The sequence below is a fragment of the Myxocyprinus asiaticus genome, chromosome 16 (genome assembly GCF_019703515.2).
Source record: "Myxocyprinus asiaticus isolate MX2 ecotype Aquarium Trade chromosome 16, UBuf_Myxa_2, whole genome shotgun sequence".
NCBI lineage: Eukaryota > Metazoa > Chordata > Actinopteri > Cypriniformes > Catostomidae > Myxocyprinus > Myxocyprinus asiaticus.
In genome coordinates, this window is record NC_059359.1 from 19,098,296 (window position 1) to 19,110,465 (window position 12,170).

General features: G+C 36.1%; 1 protein-coding gene across 1 annotated transcript; it reads right to left on the reverse strand.

Annotated features, from left to right (window-relative positions):
• Positions 1–1,840: 1,840 nt before the first annotated feature.
• Positions 1,841–7,471, reverse strand: ndrg1b (N-myc downstream regulated 1b). Its single transcript, XM_051721047.1, has 14 exons — positions 7,336–7,471; positions 6,681–6,786; positions 6,357–6,477; positions 5,639–5,701; positions 5,420–5,480; positions 4,986–5,072; positions 4,774–4,830; positions 4,398–4,501; positions 3,690–3,752; positions 3,541–3,592; positions 3,306–3,353; positions 3,033–3,068; positions 2,864–2,915; positions 1,841–2,453 (listed from the first exon to the last, which is right to left on the reverse strand). Exons 1-14 carry the CDS (start codon positions 7,381–7,383, stop codon positions 2,257–2,259), a joined length of 1,095 nt encoding a protein of 364 aa, XP_051577007.1. The 5' UTR covers positions 7,384–7,471; the 3' UTR covers positions 1,841–2,256.
• Between the last annotated feature and the right edge of the window lie 4,699 nt (positions 7,472–12,170).

A 12,170-nucleotide genomic window follows, 5' to 3' on the forward strand; every position in this document is an offset into this window, starting at 1 on the left:
TTGGTCACTACCCGCAACCCTGCATAGGACAGTCGGCTATAGAAGATGGATGGATGAACTTACAAATGAGGAACATACTGTAGCAAGCAATTTGTCAAACAATATCTGCAATATCTCACTGCCAAGTTCTCAGAGTAGCTGGAGAAGTATAGAAACTTCCACAGAAGAAAGACTGACTGACCAGGAAAGTTTTTTTATTTATTAAACTGAGCAGTAAGTGCAATTACTGTGGATTGGTTAAGTACTCATGGAATAGATGTAATTTTAGCTGGTTCTTGAATGTTGTGTGGAGGTTGGAAGCTCATTCTACCACAGAGGAACAGAGAAAGTGAAAGATTGAGAAATTGACTTTGTGCCTCTTTGCGACGGAACCACCAGGCGGTGCTCATTCATTGACTGCAGAGAGCAAGTTGGGAAATAGACCTGAAGGAGGGAATTTAAGTAAGAGGGTGTTGTTCCGTTGGCTGTCCTGAAGGCCAGAGTCAAAGCCTTGAATTTGATGTGGGTAGCTACAGTAGAGTACAGTAGTCAGTGTAGTGGAATCAAGAGGGGAGTGACATGAGCCCTCTTTGGTTGATTGAAGATCAGATGCACTGCTACATTCTGGACCATCTGCAGCAGCTTAATCATGCTACCTGGAAGGCCGGCCAACAGAGAATTACAGTAGTCCAGTCTTTAAATGACCATAGTTTGGAGCAGGAGCTGCACAGCATATTCAGACAGGAAAGGTCTGATTTTCTGATGTTGTAAAGTGCAAACCTGCAAGACCGGGCGGTTGATGATACGTGGATGGTGAAGTTAAGCTGGTCATCAATAACCACTCCCAGGTTCCGGGCTGTACTGGCTGGCTGTAGTGTAGTTGAGCCAAGATGAATAGTGAGATTGTGGTCAACAGATTGGTTGGCTGGGATCACAAGGAGGTCTGTTTTGGCAAGGTTGAGCTGAAGGTGGCGTTCCTTCATCCAGGTTGAGATCTCTGAGAGGCAGGCAGAGATACGAGCTGAAACGGTGGGATCCTCAGGCTGGAATGCCAGGTAAAGCTGCATATCATCTGCATAGCAGTGGTAGGAAAAACCATGTACCTTAATGATCAGTCCAAGAGATGTATTGTAGATCGAGAAGAGGAGAGGTCCAAGCACTGTTCCCTGAGGAACACCAGTGGTTAGCTGGTGTGACTTGACACCTCTCCTCTACAGGAGACATTGAAGGATCTGTCTGTAAGGTATGACTCAAACAATCCAAGTGCAATTTCTCTGATGGCCATGTTGGAGAGAGTGGACAGGGGGATCTGGTAGTTCACTGAGTTGAAAGCAGCAGACAGGCCAAGAAGGATGAGGACAGATGATGTGGAGTCTCACCAGTCACAGGGTTTCAGTTACTGTTTATTGCAATTCTCATATAATATTGGATGTATTTTAACTATATTATGTTGTATTTTAATATAATGGAGAATTTTACAGCACCACACTCAAGTCATGGGAGATTTTTCACTATTCAGCTAATAAATCATTTGTAAAAATACAAGCATTTATAAATTTCAGAGTGATAAACATCATACAACGAGAAATACGATTTACTCACAGTTTTATTTTCTTAATACAATTGTTAGATACACAGTCATCAATATTCAGAGACAATTACAGTAGTCTTGTTTAGCGATAAAAGGTCAATATTCATAACCAAACAGATATTACATCAAATGTTTAGTAGACAACCTCAGTATACCAGCAAACTGTCAGAAGTATAATTGACATAACGTATTGAAATTATATGCAAATAATTGTTATGTATAAAAAATCCCTGAAAAATTAAGTCATAGTTTCCTTCCCCCCCCCCCCAATATATATACTTATATACATTCAGATAGCCAAGTTATACACATCATAAAGAACCTTCTATACACATATATAAATGTTTATATATTTCATATGCAATTATTATTGCTAAGTATTGCACATTGTAAGAAATAAAATGTTACCTTAAAACACTGGTTCAGATATTTTAAACTAGCTCAATGATTAGTCCATTGGGTATTGGTAACATGTTTACTCTGCAGGTCTGAACCTCTACTATCTCTACTTTATTAACCCTTGTGATGAATACCAATGATCTTTCTAATGAGACACTGCAGGCAGTGTTTTTTTAAAACATTATAGAATTACAGGAGCACCAGCGTTCAGATGGTTCAAATGCTACAGTTTCATGTCCAATTTTAAAACGCCTTATGAGTTCCATTCTGAAATTTGCACAAGGCGTTTAGCAGGACAGCTCAATGGAAAGTGAGGGACCTGAGGAACTGTGCTCACCACTGTTGGATGTGCTCTCCATGGAGACATCTGTGTGGGAGCGTCCACGCTGCTCCTCTGCTGTGCCACTGCGGCTGCGGTTACGGTCCAGAGACGAGTTACTGGCTGTACGAGATCGAGCCAGACGGGTCATACTGGCAGAGGGCACTGAAAGGAAATAGATAGAAGAGAGATGCTCATGACAAGTTCATAAGGGTGAGACTATCACAAGCTCTCATGTAATAGGCTTATTATTTATTACATGTCTGTTGTTTATTATTCATATTAGATATGAGTTTAAAGGTGCATTCATTGTAGTACTATTGATCTACTTATCAAGTGATCTCAGCATGTCTGCCCCAAGGGGTGACCCGCTTCATGTAAAATAAAACAGCTTTTATTTGGCTACTGATATGGTTGGAGTCCTTATCTCATGTGAATGTACATGATTTGAAACATTTTTCAAAGGTACTATTAACTTCGGTATGTGTAAAACTGTTTAATTAGGGTCTGAGTGCATCTTTAAATAGACACTAAAAAACATCATCCTTTATAATGTTATAAGAATATTTGCTTACTGTAGCCCATGCCCTGGATGAAATACTTGAAGGCTTCAATCAGTTTGCCAGGCTGTGAATGAGAGAGCATGTAATGTAAATATAATGCACACAGAAGCATTGTCAACTGAAATGTATGACCTAGATTTGCTTGAGAATTCGGATTTGAATGTGTATTCTAAGAATTTACCTGATCAACCTGTGGAAGGCCGCCACAGTCAGCCATCTAGAATAAAAAACATAGTTACTAGTCTAATTTTAGAAATTACAACTTCAGTCCCAATGGATTCATGCATTCTCTGGTACATGTTACAGTTTGCCCTCTCTGTTCATAGGTAATATTTATTAAAAAATATAAAAGCAGAATGTCTCATTAAAAGTGAGATACTATTAGGATATTAATCAGAATAGTAAATGTAATGTGCTTTTGAGTGAATGGAATAACAATTAGAAGGTCACGCACCTTGAGAAGGGTGGTGGTTGTTGGATTCATTCGGGAATTGCTGTCAACCTGCAAGGTAAAATATTCTCCATTATATAACCTAAATACTTTGCACACTGATGGGTATGAGTTCAGATTATTTGTATTGACATTAATGGTAAACTTTTGAAATCAATGAGCTTCAAATAACACACTCTGGGGATCTTTCACACATTTAAAATATTCAATTTGTTATTAAAGAAATAGCAGTTCTCACCACAGAATCCACAGCTGGAGAGCTGTCACCCACTATAAGCAAGGCTGGGCACCTGTCATTAAGATAAACTGTTTAGTGACAGGGACTTCACAGACAGGCAAACCATTAAAAAGTCTGAGGAACTCTTATTGCCCTCAGGCGGGATGTACCTGAGGGTTCGAACATTAATGCTTCCTCCTTGTACGGGTCTCTCGATCTCAAGATCTCGTCGGCTGAGAAATGGAAAACCAGAATCATTAAAAATGGGAATGATATTAAGAAGCCTAGAGTAATATTGTGGTAACCTAGCTGGTCAGTTAAATTTAAGGATGTTACAGAGTTCTGTTAACAAATCAAACACAGGAACTGAGCAAACTGAGCCAGAGTCAAAGGAATATGTCACCCAAAAAAGAAAATTCTCTTATAATTTACTAACCCTCATGCCATCCCAGATGTGTACGACTTTCTTTCTTCTGCAGAACACAAATTAAGATTTTTAGGAGAATATCTCAGCTCTGTAGGGCCACAAAATGCAAGTGAATGGTGACCAAATCTTTGAAGCTCCAAAAAGCACATTAAAGCAGCATAAAAGTAAACCACAAAACTCTAGTCAATTTAATCCATGTCTTCTGAAGCGATCAGCGATGGATTACTTTTATGCTGCATTTATATGCTTTTTGTTGAGTCAAAGTTTTGGTCACCATTGCTTTTATTTTATGGACCTACAGAGCTGAGATATTTTTCTAAAACTCTTCGTTTGTGTTGTGCAGAAGAAAGTCACAAACATCTGGGATGGCATGAGGGTGAGTAAATGATGACAGAATTTTCATTTTTGGGTGAACTATCCCTTTAAGAAAGCAGATTGGATTGGTGATTACCTTTTGTAGGACTTCATGAACTGTTGCAGGTTGGACTGGTTAATGTTGTTTGTGATGAGATGGCGGTAGGTTGCGATCAAGTCACGATTGTTCTGTATCTCCTGCTACAATGTTAGCGTATACTTTAGTATCAACCAATCAAAACCTGAAATAACTGCATATGGTTATAAATTTCTGATTCATCCTCCAATTCAAATGCACAGAGGAGATCCATAAAGTACTAAAATACAAATGAATACATTGGGAAGATTATATATATATATATATATATATATATATATATATATATATATATATATATATATATATATATATATATATTAAAAAAAACATTTATGAAATCAAATTTTAATAGAAGTAATTGATTGTTCCTTACCTTTCCAAACAGGTGTGAAATGACTGTATCAGGGACAGCATGAGTCCAGCTTGTAATCTGTTGAGAATGGTACTCTTTAGTGAAGATTTGTTCACATGGTATGGCTTTGAACAAGTTCTGTATATAAGCTCCTTAAAATTTGTTTAATAATACAATAATGTCTAATCCCATAAGAATGCAAATCTAGCTGAATTAATTCAGTGCTGTTGTACCTTTTGTGCTGCCCAGTCTATGAATCCCTCTGCCTGTGCACTCATATTGATCAGAACAAGACCTTCAACCAAGTCTGAGTGGTTTAACTTTAAGAGAACATAAAAAATAATATATCAATTTATGAGACACTAATAACACTTTAAAAAGCTAGACAGTATATAATACATTTTATTTAAAATCTGAATGTCAGCTGAATTGATGCAATATACTGTACATATGCAAGAAAATAATTTCAAAAAAGTCTTTAAATGTTCAGTTTTGGAATTCAAATTTGTGTGCTAAGGAAAACATTCCTGTATTAACAAGCAAGCTGACGATAATAATGACGCTCCCAGTATCAACATTACTACGTGCTGAGAACTGTCAAGCTATAATCCACAATTAATAAGCAGCAATTCATAATGCAACAGTGAAGAAAAGGGTAAAAGCTCACTGCAAAGCGGGCAAGGATGTTGGCTCCAGCACCAACGGCCATTCCAATCACACTCTTCAGACTATGAGAGAAAAAAGGCAAGCATTCAAATATGTATAGATCTACACCACATGTTAGACCAAATTGACTCTGGTTGGGAGTGGATCTCTTAACCTTCCATCCTTAACCATAATAATGCTGCTTTAATAACAGTATCAATCATTCAGGAAATGCATTTACCCAAAATGTTTGAGGACCATTGGGAGGGTCTCTGAGAGCTGTTCCATCGAAGGGTAGGTAAATCTATAATAAACAAATAAACAATGATTTTTGAATGTCTCATAGAACTTAATAACGTGATTAAGGGACATTTGTCTGCAACATGTCAGCCATTTTAATTTGTTTGCATTTGTCACATGTAGACAAACATGGAAGTCAAATATTAAGAATGTCCAATCAGAGCAGCATGACAAATTAGGATTGGCTAATGGCCCTCCAGGCATTAGCAAGGTCATAATCTGTCCCAATGCTGCTCTGAAAGGTTGGATTATGGCGGTGGATTTAAGAATGTTGTCGCAGCAGATGGCAGATAATAAATGTGCTCTGCTCCCTTCAAAGCCTGCTACTGACATACTGACCTATATTCTGCCAGTCTGGTCCCATATAGGATGGTGATTAAAGCTGTCTGGGTTAAATATTTCCTATAGCAGATCAGCTCTGATGGCAGAAAAATTTTGAATTTATATTGTGTCTTGAAAACAGGCTGAGGGAATTAAATAAAAGTTCTTCTGCTGAAAGAAAATGTTGCTGCGACTTTGTAAGCTCAAAAAGTAGATGTCTTGACCACTGAGTAATGCTTAGCTCTTAAAATTTATAAAGCTTAAAGTTTTATTTATTCTTACCCCTTTGCCAGCTTTGATAAACTAATCTGGTGGTACGATAACGGCCCTTCACTTACTCTGTGGAGAGAGTGCTGGCACCCTCCTGCTGTCCTGGGGCGTCAACATGGCACACAGCAAAGTGTTGCATGATCTCATACATGTCTTTGTGATTAAAGAGTGACTCAAAACAGGTCTTATCTGCAGAATGACGAACACAACTGTTACTCAGAATTCAGTGCATTAAGACAGAAAAGTGAGTGTAAAAACATTGGAACTTTAAAGACAATTGCACTAATACAACTGTTGCTTTAAAAATGGATCAAGTAGTCATATTCTCAATAGCCTTTGTCAGAAAATGTTTACAGATACTGAAAAAAGTCTGCATAAGGGGATAGTCTTACGGTTCAGCCCGATGTCATGGAAAGTCAGGATGGTAGGGCGGTTGCCTTTTGCAACACCCTTCATGGTGCAGTGCACTTTACCAAATGGTGTCTCCACATCATCCTCCTGCAAGAGCAAAGGTTAAGTCCGGCATCAGAGGTTTGCAAGTCTAAACATGACAAATATCAAAGGAAATATTTGCCTTCTCTATGAAATTCTTCTCTATGGAGTTTCAGATCTGGTCCATTAAACTCTCATTAAAAAGGTACTGTTTAAGATACAAGGGCTGTCACTGGGTGGTACCCTAAAGTGGAGCATTTCTGTACCTCTAAATTTTTATAACTCGTTTTGGGTGTGATTGATGAGTGGCATGATTGTACTATCAAATAAAAAAAATATATATATATATAAACATAATAGTTATTTAGCATTGTTTCACTTTCCTCATAGGCAAAGTGCCTTTGATAAAAATAATCAGCAGAAAATTGCTATTATTGTAATATTCACAAACATCAGCCATCATCTATGTCAAATAAAGTGAAATAAAAAATACCTCTCCATGTAACATCAAAACCCCCTTAAAATTCAATACAAACCTCAAATGCAAATATGTGATAAAACAATCATTTGGACACAACAACCTCAGAAGATCAATAAAAGTGTATTAGTACTCACAGTGATCTCAAGCTCAAAGACAGTGTACTCAGACTCCTCCAGTACCATTGTTACAGTTAACGTGGAAGGTAGGTGTACAAAAAAGATTGTGAGTGTATTTGAAAAGAGTAGATCCTGCTTTATCGCTGCCTCAAGCTCCTAGTTGCACAGAGTGCACTGAGTTCTGGGTTTTATATCCACTTGTTTACAGTGTGGTGTAAACATACCACTCCCAGCATGCCTTGCTTGTTGTCCAGAAGGAGCCTAATTCTTAAAGGATGCAGAGCTCTTCAAATTGGATCAATAAATTAAGCTGGACCCTGGCATCACTTTTATGAATGAAACATATGGGTTCTTTGGAGTTTTGAGACTGCACTTTAGTGGCCACTTTATATTAAATGATAGAGTGTTTTAGTGTGTACTCTTTTGGTGGACCTGAAGAACACAAAATACTTTAGTGATGCCATATACGTAAATGTTACATATGTACATGCTACAAGTTGCTATAGTTCTAATGTTTCACTCCTTTGTCTACATAAAAAAAAAAAAAAAGTGGTAAACTGATAATGTTACAATAAGGTTAAATTTGATTTAACCCATAAAAATAATATCTATCTATCTATCTATCTATCTATCTATCTATCTATCTATATATATATATATATATTATTGAATAAAACCAGTTCATTTAGATGGTACCACATGAAGCACATTTTTAGGTTATCTCATAAAATATCTTTACAGTGTATACCTGAAAAATATAAAATAACGAGAATATTGTTCAGAGAATAAATGTGGAATTGAGTTTTTCTTATTTTCTTATTTTACTTTATTTTTGTTTTAAGCATAAACATCACAAAATGTTTATATTGTAATAACATCTAAATTAACTGGTTTTATTTAAGTGAAAAATATGAATTAACATTACAGAATCAAACTGAATACATGGTTACAGAGTTGGATCAGTTAGAAATATCTCCTAAAAGGTAAAAATTACAGGTTAAGATTTTGCATTTTAAACTCATACGCAAAAAAATAAAAAAATAAAAATAAAAAAAAATCAACCAAATCAAAATCAATCAATAACATCAACTACTAAAAACATTGAGTTCACAATAGGCACTGTTCATGCTTGAGTCATTTTCAACATAAGTACAGTGGGAATCTTGACCTCATAGTAAATAACACAAAGTCTGTCAACAGTGGCCATCGTCACAGTGACAGAACAAGCTTATTTAGCAGACTATGTGCTACGTGTTTGTGTAGGCGTAAAGTGGTTCGGGGCAGATGGCATTTCTGTGGTCCAGACGTCATTACTGCTGAGAGTCCTCACTAGACTCCCTGCTGACCACACGCCAGTGGCCTGGAAAGCAGAGAACTGAAACCTTCTTGGAGGATCAGCATGACAGAGCAAGCTGTTTACTCACTCCTCTTTGTGCGACTGTTACACACCTGCTGTTATATTTACGTACATACGTTTACTATCACAGGATATCTATTTCTTTGTTTATTACAAGACAATTGATTACTATATTCATACAAATGACTACTATATCACATTGATATTCTGCACAACAATGGTGAATTATCAGTATCCCGTGCGTGTGTACACACACATATTATACATGTTATTTGTTACTCCAGGTGGCACTGTTGTTTCAGTGATTGACATTTGAAATTGCTATTTGATGAAGAAGCAACCTGGAAGTAAACTATAGCAAGTACAACACATGAACAGTATAATATGGCTATTGACATTTGGGTGTACAACTGAAATTATGTAAGTTGAGTGTCTATTTAGACTCAATAAGTGCCTGAGAAAATGCATATGTGTAGATTATGTGTTATGTGTAGCTCAATGTTTGTTTGACAGCCAGCTGCGTCTCATGAAATTTCAGTGTTGAAGTAATGAATCCTGTTTCCTGTGATTCATTGCATCATATCTTTGATATACTATATGAAAAATAAAATAAAACACAGAAATATATCATAATATATTCTATTCTTATAATTTCCTTTTTGTCTAGAAAATGCTATCTGGGCATTTTGTAGATCAATTATTGATAGATATATAGAACTTGCCGGGTCGCAGAGACCTGAGATATGTAATAATGTTTGGTGAAACACCCATGCATTTAAGGATTAAAGGGATAGTTCACTCAAAAATGAAAATTGTCTCATCATTTACTCACCCTCATGCCATTCCAGATATGTATGACTTTCTGGGAATTTCATCTTTATTAATTTTGTCACAAAATAATGCTTTTGGGGGTTTTGTTCATTTATTCAGAAAACTTGAATTGTATTTTAACATAAATCATTTCAACATGTGCTGCAGATAGTCACCGTTGATGTGGACTTCCCATCTGTTGGTGGACATATGTAAGCCAAATCTTTTATTGGGTAATGGCCTGCATAAATTTGAAACCAGACAGAGGATTTAACCTATAAAGGCTGATGGAAAAATAAGTTGAATAACCCCATTACAAATTTTTAATGATGATGATGCATATAGCAATTAGGAAATTCATTTTATAGCCTAATGAAATTACAAAATGATTAAGTTAATTGTGTACATTATAATGTTGCTACCTGAATACTTTCCTTTTTTTACTTTTAGAAATATGATGTTATTATTTAAGAGAGTAATCTGCATAGCTTTTAAGGACGATTTATACTTTTGCTTAGTGATGGCACAAAACAAAGCTTTTCAAAACTTCGTATCAACTGAACCAATTGCTTTGCAAGCATGATTCAAAATTATTAGAAGCATTCGAAACAGGACATATGCTGGTCACATATGTGTAAATGCAATGGGAAGACTCGAGTCAAAAGCAGCTACAATGACACAGTGCATTGGCATTGGAAACAGTGCCAGCCAGATTTCACTTCAGTCCACTACGATGGACTTCATAGAGGAATAACTGATGCCAGCTCCAACCATAAGACATGGGATACATCACTGGCCACTGCCTGAACCTTGGATTTAAGATGGACTTCACTGAGATGAACTGCCACAAGCTGCTGGTCGAACTGCAGTGCACCTCACTGATCTCTGCTTGCATTACCTTAGTCAAAATATAGACTACACTCTTAAAATGGAATATATATATAATAAATTAATTACCAACTAAAGCTTTCATCAGCCAAATAACAAAAGGACAATGCATCTGTATGCACTTCTGCAGTTAATACAGGATGGTCTTAAAAGACTTTAGTCATTAATCTTATAGTTCATACATAATCTTTGTTTAAACACTGGCCCTTAACACTTATTTAGTTTAATCATTTAAACCATGACTTGCACTATACATAAGTACTATTGGCATTATATTCATGATGTTAGCACAGAGGGGAACTGGCTCCCACAGTGAGCCTGGTTTCTCCCAGGGTTATTTTTCTCCATTAACCAACATCTTATGGAGTTTTGTGTTCCTTGCCACAGTCGCCTTCGGCTTGCTCACTAGAGGTCTAAATACAAATATTGTTTACTTACTTACTGTGAGAAATAGTCCTCAGATGGAACAATGTGACCTTTTTATGCTGATGCTTTCTTATCTGCTTTGTATGTTTTCAGCACTGTCTTGAGCACAAAATGTACTTGATAAGAATGTACTTCTGTAAGCGAGAGGAAACAACCCCATATATGGAGGATTGAGAAAGTTCGAAGTAAAGGGTGTGACCAGCCTTGTGTGACAAGAACCATATAAACCCCTTACTTGCTTTTAATAAATCGAACAACTGTTTGTGACATTCTGTGTCCGTGTATTTCTTCCCACCGGTGAATTCATCTCCTGATCGAAGAGTGACTGCGAGGATGGCAGAATAATGCATCCGACTCGTATTTTACTATCACTTATTTATTTAAATTAAGTCACAATTTACAATCACCGCACAATAATGACTCTTAAGACATTCCCGATATTACAGCTTCTTTTTCTGTTAAAGAATAATTTTCCGTAAAGCTGCTTTGAAATGATGAATTGTGAAAAGCGCTATACAAATATAAATGACTTGACATTGTAACTGAAATTCTTACTCCTAAAAACTCAATTAGAGAGCTCGCAATTTTGGAATTCTTAATAGTAAAAATTCAATTATAGAGATCTGTAATTGGAATTCTTACCAGTAAAAATTCAAATATTACGAGTGATAAAACATAAATTTGCCTTCCACAGTGAGTGAAACAATATTTGTTATATTCTACTCGAGACCTTTCCAATCTGTATGATGTTTTGACCGTATGTTTGACAGTATGGTTTACAGTAAAAAAAAAAATAAATAAAAATAAAAAAAAATACACATTTTATAAGTTATAAAAACGGAACACTTCTAATTTGTCAGCAAATTAAAAAGCACCTGTTCAGAGTTGGTTATATTATCTACAGTATATGCATTGCAAAGTCCAGCTTATAAGTTTTGAAACAACACCCTTTCTTTGCTCAATTCAAATCAATTAATTTGATTCTTTTTTTAAGCACAGAGCGTCGAAGTATGACAAAGTATTTATCTATTATTATTTAAGCGACTCAAAAGCAAACATGCAGTATATGTCTGATTAATTTTTTAACTGCATGGCAGGCAACATGTATAGCCACATGAGATGTAGCCTGTATATGTATCCGAATACTATACTTTGCATTAAAACTTGCTTTTAATGCTACAATAATTTAATAAATACTTTTGAATCGACAAATTGCATTTTCCTTTATTCATGAAATGTATAGTTGTTTCAGAAATGAAGGCATTTTAATATGCAAATACTTTGGCACTTGGCTGTGTAGCGGACGCAGATTCGGCCTTTGATCACTTGTGTTTACAGAAGGCTACGTTCTGCATCTTTTCCGTTCTTTGAC

Excerpts from the sequence above, each read along its gene's own strand:
- ndrg1b (XM_051721047.1), bottom strand. The coding sequence starts at position 7,383 with ATGGTACTGGAGGAGTCTGAGTACACTGTCTTTGAGCTTGAGATCACT. Across the intron at positions 5,073-5,419 it reads ACATCCTTGCCCGCTTTGCA|TTAAACCACTCAGACTTGGT; the intron begins GTGAGCTTTTAC and ends GTTCTCTTAAAG. Across the intron at positions 3,354-3,540 it reads CTCCAGCTGTGGATTCTGTG|GTTGACAGCAATTCCCGAAT; the intron begins GTGAGAACTGCT and ends TTTACCTTGCAG.